This window comes from Talpa occidentalis, unplaced genomic scaffold (assembly GCF_014898055.3).
Source record: "Talpa occidentalis isolate TD23 unplaced genomic scaffold, MPIMG_talOcc4v2.1 talOcc4.11, whole genome shotgun sequence".
Lineage (NCBI taxonomy): Eukaryota > Metazoa > Chordata > Mammalia > Eulipotyphla > Talpidae > Talpa > Talpa occidentalis.
In genome coordinates this window covers 90,054,334-90,078,024 of record NW_023601104.1, presented here as the reverse complement: position 1 = coordinate 90,078,024, position 23,691 = coordinate 90,054,334, and the positions used below count along the sequence as shown (strand labels likewise).

The window sequence follows — 23,691 nt, the reverse complement described above, 5'->3', positions numbered from 1 at the left end:
ATGAAGCAATCCACAGCCTCTGCAGCACAAGTTCTATCGCCAGCTGGCCAGGGAGCAACCCACATGGCACAGCAGACCTCTACCTACTCGCCCACTGCTCCCCTCAACAATGTACTTCGGTCAATCTGCCTGTTCTGTTCCCCACTCTGGTCTCTGGTGAATCCTCTCACCCCCTGCATCTCTGGCCTGTACCCCAGCTCTTGTATGCATAAATAAATAAATCTTAAAAAAATATATAAGAGAAGATACACAGACACATATATATGCCCAATTACTATAAAGTAATTCTTGGAAGGACACTTAAACTTATAAAACAGTTATGAGTCTGAAATTTTTACCGTGCAAAGTTTTTATTATTAAGATTTTTAAAAGCTTACTTTCCCTTTTTTTTTTACTGAGGTAATATTAGGTTTTATTAGTTTCTCATCTCAGCAACTGTACACTTCATACCATATCCATCTCCAAACGAAACCTTGATTTCTAACACCATCCTCCAATAAAAGGAATCAGGGCTCAAGAGAATTGGTTGACTCTAAGGCTAGGACTGGGAACCTAGAACCTGGAGCATCTTGTCATGCTACAAATAAATTCCTTTTTAAAAAAGGACAGATATATGCACGTTCAGCCCACTTGTAAGATCTCCCAATGGCCAGTACTGGAAAACCTGAGCAACAAAATAAAAAGCAATGTTGGACCTGAATAATAAAATATTATGAATCTAGACTGATACAAACAAGGGAGAAGCAACAATTCTTCCTTCCATAAAAACTCCAATTAAGAAGTGTAGATAGGGTCTCCCCTGGTGGCGCAGTGGTTGAGCGCTGGGTTGTGAGGCTGCCCACAGCCTCTGCAGTGCCAGTTCGATCCCCGGCCACCAGCGTGGGTCCCAACAAAAAAAAAAAAAAAAAAAAAAAAGAAGTGTAGATAGAAGGAGGAAAGCAGAAAAATCACCACCAGAATATCAAGGTAACAACTGCCACAGCCAAGACCCACAGGAAGGTTGTTAAAATCAATGGAGAGAAGTTTTATCAGAACTAGGGTATTTATGTAGTCCTCTCTCTACCATAGTATTTGGAAAACACAAAGGGAATAATAAGGGTGAAATCCTAACTGAAATTTAGTCAAGTGATCAAAGTTAACATCACCAGTAATATTTTTTTTAAGATTTATTTATTTATGCATACAAGAGCTGGGGTCCAGGCCACAGATGTGCGGGGTGAGAGGATTCACCAAAGACAGAGTGGGGAACAGAACAGGCAGACTGACTGAAGCACACTGCTGAGGGGAGCAGCGGGCGAGTCTGGAGAGGTCTGCTGCGCCATGTGGGTTGCTCCCTGGCCAGCCAGGAATCGAACTCGTGCTGCAGTGGCTGCGGATAGCTTCATAGGTTGCGTCTCAACCCTTGCGCTACCAGGGAGGCCCCCATCACCAGTAATATTGATCGAAATCATGTATTTGGTGATGGCCCTGAGAAAGACACATGACCTCTGTGGCAGCCTTCTCAATAATGTATGATCTTAATCAAAACATGACAAAACAGCAGACAAACCCAAATGAAGACATCCTACAAGATAAGTGACCAGTGCTCTGTCCAAGAGTCAAGGTCATGAAAGACAAAGACAGAGAGGAATTGTCACATAGTGGAGTAGATGAGGGAGACAACTAAGTTCAGTTCAGGTTCTCGACTGCACCTTGAACAGAAAGATGGCATCAGTGGAAAGACTGGCGAAACTGAAAAAGTTCTTTACTTAATATGCTAAAGGCTATGCAAGGTTTTTCAAATGTTCCAATATTATGTAGGATGTTAACATAAAGGGACACTGAATGAGGATATACCATAGGGTACTCTTTTGCAACTCTCTTCTGTAAGTTCCAATATATCTTTGAAAAAAAGCATTTATAACTGAAAAAAGTGAAAGAAACTGGGAAAAAACAAAGAGAGGTTATTAGCTTTCTCTTCTGCAAATCTCCAGATCCTTTACTCGCCACTGTGGGCATTCCACTATACCTTAAAAGGACCTTCCCTCCTTTCCTTCCACACACAATTTTATTTTCTTTTCTTTCCAGCTAAAGTTGTCTTTCCCCTGGCAAAACCTGCAACATAAGTTTGTTCTTCTTGTTCACCACCTCCTTCTTCTCAAATCTATCCACCATTTCTGTATATCAAACTATTTTTCCTTCTAATCTACCATGAGTTTCAATGATATCCTTGGTTTAAAATTAAAAATTAAATGTCAGCAATTAAATCTAAGTGCTTAACAGGCTTTGGGCATTATATTAAAATGTGTTTTAAATGCATCATTACTTTCAATTCTCATAACAAATCTATGAGGCAGGTATATTATGACATACAAGGAAACCTGCTTAGGGAGTTGTAAATCTTGTTCAAAGTCACAAGCATAGTATGTGACACAATAGACACAATACAGTTTCTGTTTCCAAAACTTAAGTTCTTAATACACTGTCTTTAAGCTGAATAATCAGCCAACTCAAACAGAAATTCACTATCTTACTCAAAGAAATACTGAAAATAAATTCGCTGCTATCTTTAATGGATTAAATGATATTTAATAACATTTCAACTATAATGTTTGATTTGGAATAAATATTTAAAGCTGTATTCCCCACATTTGTCTACAAGAAATCTAATTCTAGATATGATTTTTAGAACTTGTGAGCCTACAGAGAAGAGAGGGATGAGGTTATTTAGCACAACAGTGTAAGATATTTTAAGAAACTCCAGCAGGATTTCAGGTACAGACTGCCAAAATGCAGGGCAGAAAGGCCTAAGTCAAAGAACATTCATTCACATCTTCCCATGCATTGTATCAAGACTGTTCCACTGAAGGCCATCAAGTTGCTCTTACTCCTTCCTTATTATCCTTTTTTGTCTGCAGGATGTACAAAGTTGGGGGTCCTCTTTTCCTGCTACTGGCACTTTTTCTCTTTTTATCCTGACCAGTTTGGTAGAGATGTATCAAATTTTACTCACTTTTTCAAAGAACCAGCTTTGGTGTCACTGATTTCTTCTACTGGTTATTTTCTAACTCACTGATTTCTGCATTTACCTTTATAATATCCTACCTCTGTTTGAAATCTTTGGGTTTAATTTGCTTTTTCTAAATTTTTAAGGTAGAAGTTTCTTTTCTTTTTTTTAAATTGTTTTTAAGGTAGAAATTTTTAAGGTAGAAAACTTCTCCTTTTTCTTTTTTGATTATTTATTTATTTATTTATTTATTTATACACGCACTGGGTACAGTCAGAAGCGTAGGAGGGTGAGAGAATTCACCAGAGTCAGAGTGGAGAGCAGAGCAGGCAGACTGACGAAATACACTGCTGAGGGGAGCAGTGGGAGCCGCGGGAGAGGTCTGCGTGCCATGTGGGACCCTCACCCGGTGGCCGGGGCTAGAACGGCGCTGCAGAGGCTGTGGGCAGCTTCGCAACACAGCGCCCAACCGCTGCGCCACCAGGGAGGCCCTAAACTTCTCCTTTTTCTTAGCATAAGTATTTGAAGTTACATATTTCCATCTGAACATTGCTTTAGCTTCATCACATAAATTGTAATTTATTACATTTCATTTTGGTTAAAAATATTTTCTATCTTCCTTTTCTTATTTCACCCATGGGTTATTTAGAAGTGTGTGGTTTAATTTTCAAGTATTTGAGGATTTTCCAGGTATCTTTGGCTTACTAATTCCTAATTTCACTCTATTATGGTCAGCAAACATACTTTGAATAATTTCAAATCTTTTAAATTTGTTGACATTTTTAATGGCTCAGAAAACAGTCTATCTTGGTAAATAGCCTGCTGTTGAAGGTTTCTATAAATGCTATTATTAGATCAAATTGGTTGAGTTTTTCAAGTGTTATATATCCTTACAGATTTTTCTATCTCATTCTATTAATTTTTGAGAGAGGTGTTGTGTTGAGCTCTCTAATTATAATTCCATGTTTGTCCATTTCTCCCTTTCCTTTCTGTTTCATCAATTTCTTGCTTATGTACTTGCTACTGGTTATCGTACTGGCTCTATTATTGATGCTTATACATTTAAAATTATGGGTTTTCTTCAAGTTTTATTGATTTGCCACTAGTTTACATAACTATATAATTTGAGAGTACAACTTCACACCTCTGCTTGTACGCATGCTTCACTCCTCCTCATCAGCTCTCCTCTACCCTTCTCCTCCCTCCCTCCCATCCCTTCTTGTAACTAGTATAATTTTCATAAAGTCTGAGAATTATTCTGGTTCCTTTGCCAGCTTGTTTTCTTTGGTTACTTATATTCTGCAAATGAATGAGACCATCTGGTAATTGTCTTTCTCTTTCTGACTTACTTCATTTAGCATAATCACCTTAAGATCAATCCATTTTGTCCCCAAAGGGTTAATGAATATAATGTGGCTAAATTTTGGAATGGTTTGTGATGTAGCAAAAGACAGGTTAAAAACATGCAATGTTCCCTTCATCTCTAGAAGTATTTCTTGCTATTGGTTGCATGTTGTATCTCTTTCCAACCTTTTACTTTTTTTTTTTTTTTAAAGATTTTTTTTTTTAATTTTATAGAGGCATGTTTATTTATTTATTTGTTTGTTTGTTTTGTTTACACATGCACTGGGTACAGCCAGAAGCACGGGAGGGTGAGAGAATTCACCAGAGCCAGAGCGGGAAGCAGAGCAGGCAGAAGGACCGAAGTACACTGCTGAGGGGAGCAGCGGGCAGCAGGAGAGGTCTGCGCACCATGTGGGACCCTCCTCCGGTGGCCGGGGAGCAGCCGGGGATCGAACCGGCGCTGTAGAGGCCGCGGGCAGGTTCGCAACCCAGTGCTCAACCGCTGCGCCACCGGGGAGGCCCTCCAACCTTTTACTTTTACCTGTGTCTGTAAATTTAATTTTATCTGACAATCTGTTTTTTAATTGGAATGTATATAAACCAATTTATTTAATGTCATATAACACAGGTAGGTTTAATAGTCTCTCCTGCGTTGGTTTCCACCTGTTCCATCAAGTCCTTGAAAAACCATGTATTTTTGTAACTGAAAAGGACTTTAATGTTAACCTTGTCCATGTAGCTCATTTTGGAAAGGAAACTGAAGTTCAGAAAAGTGACATGCTCACTGTCACAACTAAGTTTGACAATACAGCCAACAAAAAACTCAAGTCTTCTGACTTATTAATGCACTGATTTTTCTCAACATCCTATTGCTAGATATTAATGTTAAAATGAGGAAAAATACCCTTGAGGATCTTTTCAAGCTGATAGTCCCAATTTGCACAAATGTAATTTACAAAGTCTCTTTTCTCATTTCTATTGCTTCTTCACAAATGCTACCTTCAGAAAATAAAGCACGTTGTGTGTGTATACTCTGCCCATATGTCGCTGAACAACATGTGTTACAATAAGGACAAGTATCAGGGTACCTCCTCCATATTTTCTTATTTTTCCACATAGGAAAAATCACCTATTAAATGACTTTCCAAATTAAGTATTTTTTCTCTCATAATTTTAATCTTTTATGAGGTATTTATTAAAATCCCTTCAAAACTATTTGAAATGAAGGAGGCAAGAGTCATCTAATGGAAAAGGCTAAGTGGAGCAAGAAAGCTTCAACTGTTGTATCACTATAGGATATTCTTATCCAAAAGTTTGTGCTAGAAATATCTCTGGACCAACAATATTTACCCCACAGTTTACATAGCTTCTGGCTTGCTCTGCATGCCTACCAAATAATCAAAATTAGATATATACATATGAGGGGGTTATCATAAACGACAGGCAAGTCTTACTTTGCCAACAAGAGCAGGAATGTTCATTGAATTTGTTGCAAATCCCATGCCGTATGCCATAGCAGCTTCTACTCCCAAGAACCTTGCCACAAGCTTCTCTAGTTCTTCGTGCTTGTCCAGGTTTCCTGTGTGAAGAAGTTAACCAAGTTAATGCTACCAAATTCCAAGTATAAGAATTACTCAATATTTTATAAAGTAAAATCATAGTCTATATGTTATAATCTTTTAAGAGTAAGGTGTCAGTATTATGAAGAGTAATGGCTCATAACACACTGGTTGAATAAATTAGAATTCAGTACATGTGGTAGAATTTCTGTAAAGAGGGTTGCCAACAATTTCTCCTAAACCAGTTGGGAGAATGCCAGTTCTAGGGCTAAGCCTTAAGAGAACTGGCAACAACTGTTCTTATATTTTTAAAGTTCACTGCCACATACAAACGAACCAGTCTGTTATAGACATGGTGGAGATAGAGGGGTTCTGCAGGATACGAGAATGTGAACTGGAAAAAGGGAGCAGAGATGTGGGCAGCGTTCAGCTGACCCCATCACCACCATCCCTCTCACCTCAGCTGAGTTTCCAGGCATATGTAAAGTCATCCTGGATAGTCTATTTTCATTCATTCACACACCACCACATGGTGATGAGGTAAGTATCAAACTTTTCCCAAAGTACAGACTCACAAGCAAGTAAACGTGGTTCTATTTTACATGAAATTAAATTTTGGAATGGTTTGTTATGTTGCAAAAGACAGGTTAAAAAGCACCTTCCCTCTCTGAACAACACTGATCAATGAGTAGAGAGAACAGATGCTAAGAAAGAAGACTGCTGGACTTGGATGCTACGTGTCCTTAAAGCTTAGGCAAATCATTTAACCTATATGGACTTCATCTTCTTATCTGCTGAACACCAATAATAATATTTGTTCATGACACTGTTGTGAAGATCAAAAGAAATAATATATTCAGGGACTTTATAAAATATAAATACGTAAGGTATGATTATTATGTGTCAAACTGTACAGGGCTTCCTTGACCACATCACTTGAAATCCTGAGTGATAATGACTTAGCTGCACTTGACAATCTCTAAGGCCACAGGAGGTAATAATGAAGTATTGTTTTAATTTACTAAGCTGAGGGATGATTCACAGTAGTAAGATCCAAAAAGTTGCCTTCTAACTTCTATGGTTATTAATTCTCTGGAACAAACAAGGAAGAATTTTGAATCTTTCTTTGAACTAACATAAATTAAGTCTCTTTATAGAAATCTGTTAAACTTTACATTTTACTGACATATGGTGATAATAAAGAATTTACACTTATTGAATATTTACCATGTTACCAGCACTTTACAGGAATTATTTAACTCTTGAAATAACTGTATAAGGTAGGAATTATCATTAGCCCCAATTTACCTGCACGGAACAGATCAACCCTCATATACCCACAGGATCTGTACTAGAGGTAGCATGCCTAACACCTCATTTGCAAAGTCAATTAAGTCAACATTAAAGTTAAAAATGAACAAATACTTACAGAGCTTTTCCAGAGTTAAATCTATATGTATAACATAATGGAAAGTATGTTGAAAGCGTTAAAATCATTCCGCACTTGAGAAAAACAAAGCATTCTTGATCTGAGCTAACTTATTCGGCAAAGTACACATTTGGATGCTTAATATTCTTACTCTAGTCTGTATTATTCTCTCCTCCGTGAAAAACTTAAGGCTAAGAACATCAGTTGGTCCAATTCAGCCTCACTTACCGATCTCCTGCCGAGTGCTGCACACGCCAACACCATACTCCTCTAGAACTTTGGCAGCTGCTTCTTGACATGATCCAGTATTTCGTGCAAATCCAAGATAGTTGTAGGAACCCATGTTTATAACACCTTTAATTATATTCCCTGTGTACCTGTATTTCAATATAATAAAAGGTTATGAAACTCATGAGCAAATCAAACACTTAGATGTAATAATAAGTGTACTGGTAATACAAAGGGAAGCAGAGAAGTTGTAAGAAGTAAAGAGAATATGATCTAACTGAAAAGAAACTTAAACTCAATAGCCAGTTAAGAAAATGTAGGTTAAAACAAAATACCATTTTCACTTACCAAAGTGATAAAGACTCAAAAACTGATCCTATCTAGTGTTGACAAGTCAGTACCTTTTTTATAGTGGGTGCAATTGAGCAATATTTATCCATTAAAAGAGACAGATGTCGTATGACTCAGCAATTTGCACCACATTCATATGAAAGGATATATGCATAAGGACCCTTTAAGAGTCACTACATGATTTACAAAGTCCCTTTCTCAGGCACACAGACCAGTGACATTCCATATTTAGAAGCACTGTCAATCTAGGTCCCTAAGTGAGAGCACGATGGTTCAAAGGCCCCACCAACCTAAGACAGACATGAAATGTAGACAGTAAGTTGTGGCTGCTCTGACTCTGAGATTTAGGGGTTTTTAATACAGAATGATGCACCCCAACCTGCTAGATATTATGTACATTTGTATACTGAAAAATACTAAGAACTAGAAATAATGAGGATGTTAGTGATACGCTAGCAAATAAAAAAAGCAAGATGTAAAATAATTTCTATAGTAGGATCCCATTTTGGTTAATCAAAAACTACTAGTGAATAATCCCAATAGATGCACCTCATACATATCCCACAGGGAAACATCTGGAGGAATAATACACAAGAAACTGGTAACCACGATCCCTGCTGAGTCGAGAGGGTGTGCAGGAATGGATTTACAGAAGGACGGCAGTTGTTGTTACAGGCGATTTTCAGTTTATTTGTATTATTTGTTTTTGTTTCTAATAATGGCAATCCTAATAATGGCAATCTAATAATGGCAATGGTTGAAATACAATCACAGAATACTTTAACAATCTAAACCATAAAATAAAATCTTATGGCTATTAAGAAGTTTGTTCAACTATTCAAACCATTTAACATATATGTTACATACAAATACATAACATTCACTCCATTTAACACGACATACATCCTTGAATCATTTGAGAAACAAAAATATTCAGAATGAAATAAACTCAGACACTTGATTCTGGTAAATGGCATAACAGAAGAGTTTTTCTCTATTTTTTTAATAAGTCAAATTTTATTTTCAACTATAATCCAACAGTATCAAATGTTAATAGAAAAGGGTATTTAAAAATTTCAAACACACTAACATGCAAGGAAACTGATCATGTTGTATTGTACTCAACTTCTATATCTGTTTTGACAAAATACTCAATTTGCAATAGAGTATTTTTCTGAAGTGAAGAAATTCTTTTTGTTGTTGTCAAATAATTTCCTGGGAGGTGGTGAAATGGGTAAAGGGGATCAAGAGGCACACATTTCACAGGCAGTAAGACTGTACTGTAGTTTTGAAAAACTGCTAAGAATAGATGGGCAATAAACATATTGTGGTCATCACATCATACAAATGTCAAGTCCTTACGCTGTACACTTGAAACTAATATAATGTTGTATGTCAATTATACTTCAATTACAGAAAGGAAGAAAGCAAGACTCACTTGAATGACCAGTTGTAATCATGAGACTGCCTCTCCATGATGTCCACCCTGGCTCCAGGCACACTACAGATGGGTCGATTCCAGTTGTCTCTTATCCTCATATAGAGGTTCCTTGTATAGAAGTTTTCGAAATCCTGATACAGTGACACAAAGTCCTGCCAACAAATGGTGAAATACTAGAAATTTAATTGATTTACATTAAAATTTTTACAACTTCCTTTTTCATATTCCAGGAGTACTTGAGACTGAAAGGCCAATTATACTGACTTAACTGATTTGAAAAAAACATCAATTCTCTGTTTAAAACAACTCTTAATTAGTAAAGTTCACTTAGCATTGAGGGCTGACTATATAAACATCTGACTGCATGAGTGCGGAGTCAAAGAACTCAACTTTAAAAGGTAGGCCTCACAAAAGAAAAACTTATTTGTACTGTTCTGTCATTACATGCTTTTCCTTTCTAATAACCTCAAAAAAGACTGCTCTTCATCCCGTCCATTCCAGTAACACGTTAGGGAGAATTGTCATAAAATTCCCTCAGTTTTATACAAGAAAAATAATTCCAAATTCTTTCATAGTATTGCATATTTTCAAGGATAAAAATGAAACAAATGCAAAGAAAAACAATAAACAAAACACTAGAAGGTAGTTTATAGAAAGATATCTACCTTACATTTCTGTCCTTGGATGGGAGTTTAAAATTATAAATATTTTTTCTCAAATTCCTATGATCAGGACTTAGTCCCCCTTCTTTTCTGGAATTAAGTTAACTGATAAGAAGTAGTCACACTGCAGATGTAATGAACATATAATGTTATGTCCCATGTGGTATGACCATCGCTCAGAACACACGTGACCAGACCACATGAGATTGTTCAACTCTCAAAGGAAAAAGGTACACTAACAGAAAGAAAACTACACTCCAATTTTACTATAGGCAGCAAACTGCTGAATTTCTACCTCTCGGATCTGAGCTTGGTGCCACACCAAATCAGTTAAATATACCAATAAAAAACACTCCAAATTTAATCCTTATTGTGCAAGAGATTTTCATTCTAAAGAAGACTCAACATAAAAATTCAAACAACTGTCCATGACCTTGGACTTTAACATGCCTATTAAAATAAGCGTTACAGTAGATTAAAAGCTCCTTGAATAAACCTGAGGAGAGTCAGAAAATACTTCTAGGAATTTGCAGTATCTGATACCATGTTTCTTGAAATTGGTTCTAACATTCACATTTCCTTAAGGAAAAATATCCATAAATAATGTGTCTATCGCAACTGGAAATTTTTTTTTAAAGATTTATTTATTTATGCATACAAGAGCTGGGGTACAGGCCAGAGTTGTGGGGGGAAGGGTGTGTATGAGATGCTTCACCAGAGACAGAGCAGGGAACAGAACAGGCAGACCAACTGAAACTGCTGAGGGGAGCAGCGGGCGAGACAGGAGGGGTCTGCCTCGCCATGTGAGTTTCTCCCTGGCCAGCCGGGGATGGAACTTGTGCTGCAGAGGCTGCGGATTGCTTCATAGTGTGGTGCTTAACCCCTTGCACCACCAGGGAGGCCCCACAACTGGAAATTTATAACTTAAATAATATGTATCTTTTCATAGTCTCCTCTTTCAACAGGAACTACTGGATGAAGGAAAACTGGAACTGAAACATCCAAATTCTAATTAAGGGCTTTCCTTCACCAATTATTCGCCTTAGACTTATTTCCCAAGAAAAACAGTCATCTCCAATAAACTATACTAACTCTTCTTGATCTCATTTCTTTATGATTTTTCTTAACAGTGCACATTAATGTTAAAGGTATTAACCTAATTACCTGGGAGAATTAACTCCACCACAGACACATTTTTATTAGCAACAGAAAGCATTATTTTTTGTTCTTACTATATAAACATGAGCGAAAAAATTTAAGGGTCTAATCCTTCAACCAGCAGGGTTAGCAAATCCTAAGACAGAAAAAGGATTGGAAGCTAGAATGAAGCAGAGCTCTGGGAAACCAGTGACAGAGCTTTTGTGGTTAGGAAGGAGAGGGACGGATGCAACCTCTGAGAGTGAGATGGCCAGGATCAGGGAGCTCACCCCCCTTACTGTTTCAGTGAGACCCTTCCCTGTGAGGCACAGACTCCCCCAGTGAAGCAGCTGTCACAGTGAGGTTATAGAACAAAAGCAGGTGGGACAGAAGGGTAGAAGCTGAGAAATTCCTTAAGTGGCAATGAATATTAGGTCAGCACTGATTAAAGTCATCTCACTTTGATTAAACTCAGGAGGAAGAAGAAAGGGATGTGGAGGGGTATTAGAGGTAAAAGGTGGGGGTTGGGAATAGTTGACCTTGTTTGCAATATTTGACCGTTTTTAAACCGCTAAAATGATCATTTTATATGATTCAGCCTAATAAGGAGGTAAAGAAGAAAGAGCATATTATCTGGATATAGTATAGATTTTTAAAGAAAAGAAATTTAGGTATATAACATGATCGATAAGTTAAATTTATTTTTTTTTATTTATTTTTTTTATTTATTTATTTTTTTAATAGAGGCATGCTTTATTTATTTGTTTGCTGGTTTGTTTGTTTGTTTTTGTTTATACATGCACTGGGTACAGTCAGAAGCGCGGGAGGGTGAGAGAATTCACCAGAGTCAGAGCGGGGAGCAGAGCAGGCAGAAGGACCGAAGTACACTGCTGAGGGGAGCAGCGGGCGGCAGGAGAGGTCTGCGCGCCATGTGGGACCCTCCTCCCGTGGCCGGGGAGCAGCCGGGGATCAAACCGGCGCCGCAGAGGCCGCGGGCAGCTTCGCAACCCAGCGCTCAACCGCTGCGCCACCGGGGAGGCCCTCGATAAGTTAAATTTAGATTGTGGTAGAAATCATTAATTCTCAAGACATTGCTTTCCTCCATTACAACTGGTACCTGTTTTTACATGGGAGAAATAAACTGGGCTTTGGGAAAGTGGGGCCCTAGCCCTTTATTGCTAACGTTCAGGTAAAACATTTCCTTTGAGATTCTGGTCATGTACCGCATTCACCCCATATGGCTGAAAAACTGGTCTGAGTACAAAGTAAATAGGCTTATTCTGCCGTTTTTCTTAGGGATGTATGTCCCTACTTAAGGCTGCCATTCCCCAACTTTTAAGAGGAAGCTGCTTTGTTGTAGGGGCCAGAGTCCTTATATACGTAGGCTCTGAGGTTTTATCTGGAGACTTTTGGGAAAGTCTAGATTTTTAATCCTTGTTTATGATGGCCTGTTCCTCACACTACAAGTCTGTTACATGTTCACCTGTTACCCTGACTGTCATGATAAGCTTCCACTAAACTTTTGCCTCCTGGATGGGCAGAGTTTTTTTCTTTTTGTTGTTGTTTTTGTGTTTTTAAACTGGCTGAAGCATTCAGTATGAGATTTTCAGTAACTGGATTTTCTTGGCAGTGGAGATAAGCATAGCACTGTAGGTTATCCAAGGAAGCAGAGATTCAGGCATTTATAACATTGGGGAGTCCAGGACTGTGAAGTTAGGGCCTCCCTCCTAAGCAGCCACCCAAATTAGGAATCTGTTCTTGCCAGGACTGACTTCAGGTGCCTCTGTCACAAATGCCCTGCAGCCACAAAGTTGGTGAATAGGCAGTTGAAGGTGGGATCTAGTAAGTGCTAGCCAGCACTAAGGGCTTCTGGTGCTTGCGTCCTACAGTAGTGCAGAACAGGGACTCCCTTCCATGTCTTCTGTGGGTCCTGGTAAGAGCTGACATCACATCCACAACCCTGTCAGAAAGGTGTGTGGAAAATAGTTTAGGCATTTCAGGGGGTGGGGAAAATGTGCGTGCACTGGCCACTGGCAGAACATAGGAAAAGAGTGGCATGGCTATAGCACAGTGGTCCTAGAGTACTGTGATCTTTGTAAAGAGTAATTTAGATTTTGATTTAGCAGCAGTAGCACAGAATGGGAGACTGTAGCTTTGGGGTAAGACTTGGGTCAGTTCCTGGCTCTGTCTCTCACTAGTTCCCTTACTGGGAAAGCCACTTGCCTTTTTGAAATGGGGGTGATATCCTCTGTAAGTGGGTGCACGGATTTTTAAGAGAAAATATGTGGAAAGCATTTGGTAAGGCATATCAGAAGTAATCAGAAATTGGGAACATTTGCTGTAGTTATTCATCATCTTTGTCATATAAAAGTATTTGGACATCTTCGTTGAGACAGAGTTATTCCTAACAAATACAGATAATTGTTACGAAGTCGACTTTTGGAAGTGGTAGCTCCCAGTTTTTTCCCCCTGTGATCATAAGGCCACCAAAATAGGTAGTAACTATTATTTTAAACCATATGAGATGTTCCTCTAGAAGGTTCCTTTCAAATAAGCATAAACAATAAAGGATATTTAATGGCTAATTTTTGAGATGAGCCCATACAATTTTTGTAAGGTCTTCGCTAATTAATGAATTTAAATTTTTTTCTTTGAGGCTAGTGGTAGAAGTGACTTAACTGTGAGTTCTTCGGGCCAAATTATACACAGTGTACTCTTAAATGGGTCTTGTTTTTTACTTAGCGTGAATATGTGCCAATATATGGGGTTTGTGAAATGTCTTTAGGAAATGTTTCTATGAAAAGTACATCCTTGAGGCTGTTTGTTCTTGGCTCTATTGCCAGTCACTTATTAGGCACTTTCTGTGGGCAAACTTGCCTTTATTTTTGTCTGTGTGCGAATCTCCTGCACTAAGATCTTTGGGAGTATAGCGGTTGTGTCTTGCTCATTTTTATCCCCAGTGCTTAGCTTAGTTCCTGGAAAGTACTGGTCAGTAAATGTTTGTTCAGTTAATGAGCAATGAATATTAGGTCAGCACTGACTAAAGTCATCTCACTTTGATTAAACTCAGGAGGAAGAAGAAAGGGATGTGGAGGGGTATTAGAGGTAAAAGGTGGGGGTTGGGAATAGTTGACCTTGTTTGCAGAGAAAACTGTCTTATTTAATGTATACTCAGATCTAGCAAAGAACTTAACATACATTGAGTGTTCAATAAAAAAATATTTGAATGAATGACTGCAAAGATTAACCTTAGTTAAACCTAGTTTAACCCTAATCTTAGAATATTTAAAGTGCACGAGATATTTTTAGAAACAGATGCTCCTATTGTCTAGAACTGGGCCCTACATAGTGATCCATTTCATCCCCTTTACTACTTCATAACTAAGCTGAAGGGAATTTGGTTAGCTGCCCTTCAGGTCTCTCTACCAAACCTTCCACATACGGTCAAACTGCTACCCTGGCCACTTAAGGAATTTCTCAGCTTCTACCCTTCTGTCCCACCTGCTTTTGTTCTATAACCTCACTGTGACAGCTGCTTCACTGGGGGAGTCTGTGCCTCACAGGGAAGGGTCTCACTGAAACAGTAAGGGGGGTGAGCTCCCTGATCCTGGCCATCTCACTCTCAGAGGTTGCATCCGTCCCTCTCCTTCCTAACCACAAAAGCTCTGTCACTGGTTTCCCAGAGCTCTGCTTCATTCTAGCTTCCAATCCTTTTTCTGTCTTAGGATTTGCTAACCCTGCTGGTTGAAGGATTAGACCCTTATTCATTGCTCATTAACTGAACAAACATTTACTGACCAGTACTTTCCAGGAACTAAGCTAAGCACTGGGGATAAAAATGAGCAAGACACAACCGCTATACTCCCAAAGATCTTAGTGCAGGAGATTCGCACACAGACAAAAATAAAGGCAAGTTTGCCCACAGAAAGTGCCTAATAAGTGACTGGCAATAGAGCCAAGAACAAACAGCCTCAAGGATGTACTTTTCATAGAAACATTTCCTAAAGACATTTCACAAACCCCATATATTGGCACATATTCACGCTAAGTAAAAAACAAGACCCATTTAAGAGTACACTGTGTATAATTTGGCCCGAAGAACTCACAGTTAAGTCACTTCTACCACTAGCCCTCCCGCGCTTCTGACTGTACCCAGTGCTTGTATAAACAAAACAAATGAACAAGTAAATAAATAAATAAAACATGCCTCTAAAAAAAAAAAATTTAAAAAAATAAATAAATGAAGTATCTTCTAGAATACACAAAAATTTCCCAAATACTATTAAGAAAAATGGCAGGAACCCAATAGAAAAAAGCTGGCAAAGGATCTGAATACACACTTCACAAAATAGTTCAAATAATCACATGAGAAGGTGTTCAGCTTAACTGGGAAATGGAGACATTCAAATGAAAACCACAATGAGTTATTAATCATATGTAAGATAGAACTGACAAAAAATTTTAAAATCTAACAATAGTAAGTGTTGGTAAGGATGCGACAAAATGAGATTTCCCCAACACAGGTGGCCAATGTATAAAGTGGTATAACCACTTTCAACAGTTTGAAATTGAAGTCATGAATACTCTATAGTTCTATAATCCAACACTGGAGAAACTCATGTCTACACACCCAGCAGGTGAAGACACACACAACACTGCCTAATCCCATGTGGAGCAAACAAACGCACAGCACACAATGCAAATCCAATTACATAAAATTCAGAAACAGGTTTAACTAAATTTTATTGTTTACACATGCACACACAGTTAATAAAACCACGAAGGACATCAGGACAATGGTTACACCTCAGAGGAACTGGAGAAGTGATGACAGAGAAGGGGTGTCCTAGGTGACAAGCTACTTCTTTTGATGTGGTGGCTTTTCACTACTTACTTATATAAACCTTCATTATATCCACATTTATCTTTTATTAAACTTTCCAGATGTGAGTTGTATCCACCTATATATTGATTATATGTAACAAAAAGATTATAAAATAGTGTGCTTCAATTAAATAAATCTCAGACTCCACAAAAACATACGTTCCAGGAGAGCAGAGATCACTGTTACCTTTTTCCTTACAACTGTATGCCTGGTGCCTAGAAGAGTATTTGGCACATATTAGCTATCCTGCAAGTAGTAAAGGTATGAACAGTACTGTGAGTGGTAGAAGTAACAAAAGTTTTAAGTGTTGTGAATTGAAGTATTCCTGTGGGGGGGGTGGTGTGTGTGCACGCGCGCGCACAAACAGAGATGACTCAGTTTTAGATCTAGTGAAAACAAGTATCTTTACTCTCGGAATCTCTTTTTTATGCCTTCATAGGCAGCATCGAAACAGCCAGAAAGTGACTTCCTGTCTTAAACATTAGAAACAGGAAAGAACAGCGGTATGACTTATATGAATAGGGAAAGCTGTTACTCAGCCACGTTTCAAAAAAAAAATTTAAGTCATCTTTTAATAACCTATCACAGGCTATTTCACCTAATTTTCTTCATTAAATAGAGGCAAAGACAACACCACAGGGTTATAAAAGAAATACTCCTCACTGTACCATGATTTTACCCATAGGATGACTCTATTTCAACACTTTTTTCAGGTGTGAGTTATTTGGGACTTTTACATTCTCTTAAGTTCTGAAACAGATTTGTGGTGTTTCAGTTATTTCTAGATGTAGCTTATGAGGCTACTCCTTCTCTACAAAGACACTGCCAAAATAAAAATTCAAAACTTTGTGGACTTTTCACTAGCGTGTCTTTGGTGTACAGTGTTATATTTATTAACGTCAAATGTTCTGAAATATTCCAGCAGTACTGTAGTAACTTGCAAACAACATTAGCATGTTTTTAAAGAAAGGGCTACAGATGTGTAGACTTGAGTGTCCGTGCTGGGCAGTTCTAAAGCACCCTGCTCTAGTCCACAAAGGTAAGTGCCATAGAACCATCAGACAAAGCACATTTTCTTGTGAACAGGGTTAGGCTGAGTTGACTAGAATGCACACTGTAGAATCACAGCTCAACAAACTCAGTCACAGAAATTTTCAGAATAAACTGTATGTCATGGAAAGTATATTTTCCTTCTGTACAGAAAGTCTGAGATTTGTTTAAAGGCACACACACTATTTTTTAACCTTTTTTGTTGGTTACAAGTAACCAATATACACAACACAGATGTAGAAAGGTTAATAAAAGGTAAATATGGATATAATGAATAAGATGAATGTATAAAATATAAAGTCCCTTAGACAGTGAAAAACGCTAATGGAAGCAAAAATCAAACAAAGATGGAGGATGTAAAATGCTTGAGACATGCTAAAATTTAGCAGGTAGAAAAGAGAAGGAAAAGGAAGTGAGGGAAGTATCCTTGAGACTATCTGGAGGAAGCGCTTTCTTGGCAGGTGAACTGCAAGAGCACTGGCAGTTCTGGTGGTAGAAAGCTTCAGATACCTATGTGGCACTGTTTAGTGGGCAGCCAGACATACAGGAACTAGAGTTCAATGAGGAGTCCATGCTAGAGACATAAATTTGGGACTGAGCAGCATACAGAAGGTGCTGAAAGTCACGACAGGGGATGAAATCACCCAGGTAGTAAGTACAGATGAGCACAGAAGAGGTTGAAGGATGAAAATGAAGCCACAGTCACATCAACATTTACAAGCTGGGCAGATGAAGAGGACCTAGCACGAAAGAATAAAATGGCCAAAAAGGCAGGAGTAAAATCAGGCAATTTCAATGCTCTGGAAACTAAGTGAACAAAGATGTTTTTAATATGTCAAATGCTGCAGTTAGGCCAAATAAGCAAAAGACTGAGAAAGAGCAATTAAATTCTACAGCAAGGAACAGCGAGGGCAAAAACCTGACTAGTCTGGGTTCAGCAGGGTGGGAAAGACACTGGAAAAGGCTATGTCAGAGAATTCTGCTCTAAAAGGAAGAAAGAATGGAGCAGTAAGCAGACAAAGAATGGGAGGGAGAAGGCTTTTTTTAAGATGAGATAATATGTCTATGGCACTGGGAGTGATCTAGCAAAGAAGGCCAAATGGCAATGCTGACTCACCCAAATCCTGGTGATCAAGAGCAGATGCTCAGCAGACAGCAGCAGAGTGTGGCCAGTCACCGCGTGGTGTCTCTAATAAGCTCCACTGCTTGACCAGATTTAAGTAGGTAACTTTTTTTCACTTTCAATTATTTACCACCAAAGTTATCGGGGCATTCTTAAAATGCTTCAGTGAGACGTACAAAACCAAAATATAGCTTAAAATATAATAAGGAAACTTTAAGATGGTTTCCTAAACAGGGATCTAAAAACTGTTGAGGGCTTAACTCCGGGATCCATCAGTTCTATCATTTCTTTAACTTAAAATTTTCATTTTAATAATCATCTAAAAATCAGTTTAACATTTAACACTTCTATATAGTCAATTTGATCTTGGACTGTCTTAGCTACCAGACAGTTCGCTGGTTCTTTAGATTTTTACATTCTCATTTAATAGGGAAAAATGTCCCAAATTTCTGAATGGAATGTAAAAAAAGTTGATAAAGAAATTGAAGCCAAAAGATAAAAACAAACAAAACCTTAAGCTGCAATGTTGATCCAACAAAAAGCCAAAATAGGTGTCAGGGAAACTGCTGGAAAAGTAGTAGTGTCCCTAGTACAAAAGGGTAAAGTGATAATGTACTACAAAACTCTTAAAAGATTTATTCTGGATATGACTTCTTACTAGTGAGAATTTCTGGAATAAAAGTAAAATAGATGACTGCTCTATGCAATGTAATGATTCAGCAGTAAAAAATTACTGAAATATACACAACATGGATGAACCTCAAAAACATGCCAAAAGAGAGCAGCCAGGCTCAAAAGGGCACATACTATATAAGCCCATTAACAGGAAATGTCCCAAGACCGAAAGAAGATTCAAGATTGCCTAGAATGGAGAAGAGAAAGGAGTGACTCTAATGGGCTCAGGATTTCTTTTTCAGATAATGAAAATGTTATAAAATTAAATCACGGTGCTGGCTACACACCTTTGTAAATAATACTAAAAGTCATTAATCTATACATTTAAAATAGGTGACTTTTATGGTATGTATGTTACATCTTTTAAAAGCTGCTTAAAAAGATGATTTCTGCCCAGGGCTTCACACATACCATACATACACACCATAAAAGAGTAAGAAGTGTGTTTTAAATCCACAGAATTTAAAAACAAGAAATCAACTGACAATTCTCCAGCTTAATATATCAGAAAAACAGTTTCAAAAAATACTGCCAAAATGACAGTTATCAGAATATTCTTAGTAAGCTACTTTTGAAAGGGGTCAAGAATAAAATCCTTCCAGGATTCCTATTAATATATTTCAGTCTACTTCCTTCTTTTATATCTTGAAGTTTTAAACCTCAGGTATGTGAACATATAAAAGTCCCTTTGCTTAGTATCCTATCCCTTACATTTTTGAATATTTAACCAGGAGCAAACTAGACAGGAAAAAAGTTAGCCTTAAGTTTAGTTAAGTGTGTGCTACCTCCCATAATTTACTGCTTAGACTTCTTTTTATTTCCTACCTGAATATTAGAACATTTTTATTAACTCAATTTTTGCTCTATCACATAGTACATGTTTCTGTACTATTAGAGTCACCTTACATAAAAAAGAAATAAATGATGGACTGGGAAAAACAACCTTCGTGCCCAAAACACCACTAATAACAGAGGATCGAGCAGGGAAAAATCCCAAGAATTATATGCAACTCATGTAAAACAGAACAAACTCATGTTAACTCATTTTTATTAGTAAAACCATGTAGTTCAGTTGCACCCAGAGCAACATATGAAGAAAAACTAGCACGAACACATAAAATGGACTCTCCGTTGTAATGGAATGAGGAAGAAAATAAGGATGTGGTTATGAACACCACTCACTCAGTGAAATGAGGAAGTAGCAATGTTATATTTGTATTTTATGATCCCTAACAAACAAGTATTTTCCCTTTCCCTTTATCTAGCTTAATATTTGCCTTCCCCCCTCACTACATCTAATCTGGCATCAGAAAACAAACATGATCTACCATAATCTACCCTTTCTTTTCCTTTAATAGCACATTTTTGTAAGAAAATGGCAGACTTTAGCTGTTTCCACTACTAACACTATCAATTGTGAAAATCCTACTGATGACTGAATAAATCAGTATAATCCTCCTCCAACAAACTATAGTGGCATCTATTTCCTCCTATTCATCCAAAAATTATTTCCTGGTTAACCCTCTGCTAACTCAGTTTACCTTTTTATTCTACATCTGCATATAACTCAAGTACTAACTACCTGTATGGTGCTTTGCTAAGACCTGTACGGTTGCAGTATTTGTTTCTTCAAAACATTAGAAACTACTTAATCATAAAATCAAGATACTCTAAGTTTTTTTTATACAAAGTTAAAAGCATTGGACAGTGCCAATGCTTGGTTCATTTGCTCCCTGGAAACATGATACAAGTTCCAAAATTAATGTACTCATTCATAAAGTAATTCAATTGTCTCTTCATCATTTGATTCATGTATTAATCACACACTGACAGAGGACCTGCTGGGCAAACTCTACAATCACTCTCCTGCTCAAAAACTACGCGTGACTCCTCATTGCTTACCAAACTTCTTAGTAAGACTTTTAAAAACAGTTTCTCATACATCCGTATTCCAGGTCCTCCCAAACATTCCTCATGCTTTGCCTACACAATGCCCTCAGTCAGGAAAGCTGTCTACACTGCAGTCAGCATCCCCATACCGCCAGTTCTCCATATCAATTATTTGATGACCATGGTGTCCTGACACCGTTACGAGAGGGTCCTGTAGATAAAGAATTTCTAGTTTGAATATGTGAACAAAGTTTTAGCTCCCATCAGTTACAACCACCACCAACTCAGCTTAATAGGAAGATACTGACCTGGAAACAAATAACTGCAACACTATTAAGTGGACAGTAAGCTACGTTAGAGTAAGTGAGCTATACCTGAGGGATGTAAAAAACATCAACCTATGAAGGATGCACTCTAGCCAAAAAGTCTATTTAAAATGCACGGGGATAGAAAAAAAGGAAAAACAAAGAAAAATTTTAGTTTGTTGCAATTATCAATGATGAAAATTAACTGGACTTATTGGACCAAGTTCTGAAAGCAGAATTTTGCATGGACTGTAAAAAATATCTTCTTAATGAAATTTACTTGTAGGTATTTTAGGGCAATGAGTAGGATGGCCAACTTGAACTGCTGGGGTTAGGATGGGTGCAGAATGGCTGAGATGAGAAGAATGCCTGATCCTGAGTTCTCCCTGGACCAGAATCCTCAATCCCTAAACTGACTGGTCTTGGCCTCCTTCCTAGCAGCCGAGGTCATCTACTCTCCCAGGTGTCTTGATGACCGTTTCCTCGTGCCCCCCCAAAAAAACCTGACACCCATTCCTAATGTTTACTGGCTCCTCTCTCAGAGGTGACCTAGCTGCCAAGAGACCTGCCTTTCTCCTCCAAAACCCCACAAAAGTAAGCAAGGTATAATGGAGAAAAAGGATCTCAATGCTGAATGTCTTCTCTAACCTAGCATATTCCCTGGGCTGGAGGACAACCTTTCCATACTGTACATGCTAGGAACAAAGGAGTCTGTTTTAGTAAAATCAGGCATTTTCACCTGCACCTTAAACAGGTAATACATGTTTACATCATATAAGCTCTGGAGGCTCCGGAGCACAAAGCAGCATACTGAGGAAAGTGAAGTGAATGAGGTCTTCCTCCCCAGAGACAACCATTATCATCTCTGCTTACTATTACTAAGCAATATTGTTTTTACTGTAAACAGAAAAGTTCAACCACATTCTGATTTAGGGCTTATTTCTTTGGGGAGATGTGCTGATCTGAGAACCAGACATCTATGTACAATGTGTCTGTGAGAAAACACATCATGAGTGTTAAAGAACACCATCTTTTCAGAAGACTGTAGACACAGCTGGGATAAATACAGCATGGTATCTTGAACAGAAAGAACATGGTTTTTAGCACTTCACAGATCAATGTCCATATACAAGATCTGAACTAAACATTTTGAAAATATTATTTAACTTGTGAATTTTTAGCTTGCTTTCCCCCCCCCAAAAAAAAACAAAACAGGAAGTGGTTCTTATGGTGATTAAGTTTAAAATATGTTTATTGCTTTATAATTTTTCCATGCCTTTAATTGTGTTTTCAGCTTTCTTTGTGGAATGTTTTCATTTAACTAAATGTGGAATATTTTTGTTTTAATATATACCCAAAGGAAAAAAATGAATGAGAATACCAAACTTTCTATAAAAGGCTACATTTTCAGAATCAAAGACTCTAACAATTACCTTTTGTTCTTCTCTTTCTGTTGCATGGTGACACTTCTCAATTCTCCAATGCCTCAAGAAATCTCGAAGATATCCAAAGAGGGTAAGTACACCATACCCCACATAAGTAAGCACTGCAACCAGCATTGGTGTCTCCTCAAAAGCTTCATTAAATGGTCTTTTATATAATCCTCCATTTTGTGAAACATGATGGATCTACAAGGGAAGTTAAAAATGTTTATTTCATTCATGTTAAGATAAAGATTGCTGCTAAAATTCTATATCCTGAGAGATTTGCATAATCCTTCAGAATTGTATAAATAATCGTTTTTTAAAAATACTACTATAATCTAAGCAGGGCATACATTTTTTCAGCAGAAATAATTTATAAGTTATAAATACTTCAGATGAACAGTAAAGAAAGACAAGGGGAGGAGGAGAGAGAGGAATCAGAGGAAGGGAGGGAGGAGCACAGGGGACTGAGGCGATGATGCACAGGTGCCTTGGGGAGGGAAACTCTATGGGGACTACACTGGGGGGGGGGAAAGCAAATATTGTTTAAAAATGAACAATGATGTAAAAATAAATAAATAAATAAAATGAAAAAGAAAGAAAGAAAAACAGGGAGAAGGGGCTGCCTAAAAACAATGTCTTATATCTAAAGTAATTTGGTCTCATGAAAAAATCGTAAAGAGCCAGAGTGGACTGGATAATATGCCAATTTCAGACAGGTGAAAGTCTGAGAACCCCAAAGATGTGCAAAATTTTTATCTTCATAAGATCTATTTTTAATGTTTTGAGAAATCTCTATATACTGTTTCCCATAGCTGACCAGTTTATTCCCACAAACAGTGCAGGATGATTCCTTTTACTCCACACTTTCACCATGTGTTAATATTATTACTCAAAAGAAAATATAATGAATAACAAAGTATGTCTAATTAAACTATTTTTTTCTTTGAATGCAAAGGAAGATTTTCTTTCTCAGACCAGACTAAAGCATATTACCACACAATACTTTACAGGACAAGGGGAGGGTAAAAATCAAATAAGCCATTTTGTTATCTATTGTGCCTGTGGGTGCCAACCATATTTATTAAGCATTTGAAAGGCCACTTCTAACCAAAGCAATAATGAAAGACATAATCAAAAGATGAGTCATAAACATAATATATATTAACACTGTCTGGCAGGAAACAGAAATTGGAGTAGGA

General features: G+C 37.7%; 1 protein-coding gene across 1 annotated transcript in view; it reads right to left on the bottom strand.

Moving 5' to 3' along the window:
- Positions 1–23,691, bottom strand: part of SPTLC2 (serine palmitoyltransferase long chain base subunit 2) — a 97,891-nt gene that overhangs the window by 49,534 nt on the left and 24,666 nt on the right. The window contains exons 2-5 of the mRNA XM_037503772.2: positions 22,499–22,693; positions 9,336–9,490; positions 7,547–7,695; positions 5,785–5,909 (exon numbers count right to left, since the gene is read on the bottom strand). Of these exons, the coding sequence (XP_037359669.1) occupies positions 5,785–5,909; positions 7,547–7,695; positions 9,336–9,490; positions 22,499–22,693 (624 nt within the window). The remainder of the gene's footprint in view (positions 1–5,784; positions 5,910–7,546; positions 7,696–9,335; positions 9,491–22,498; positions 22,694–23,691) is intronic.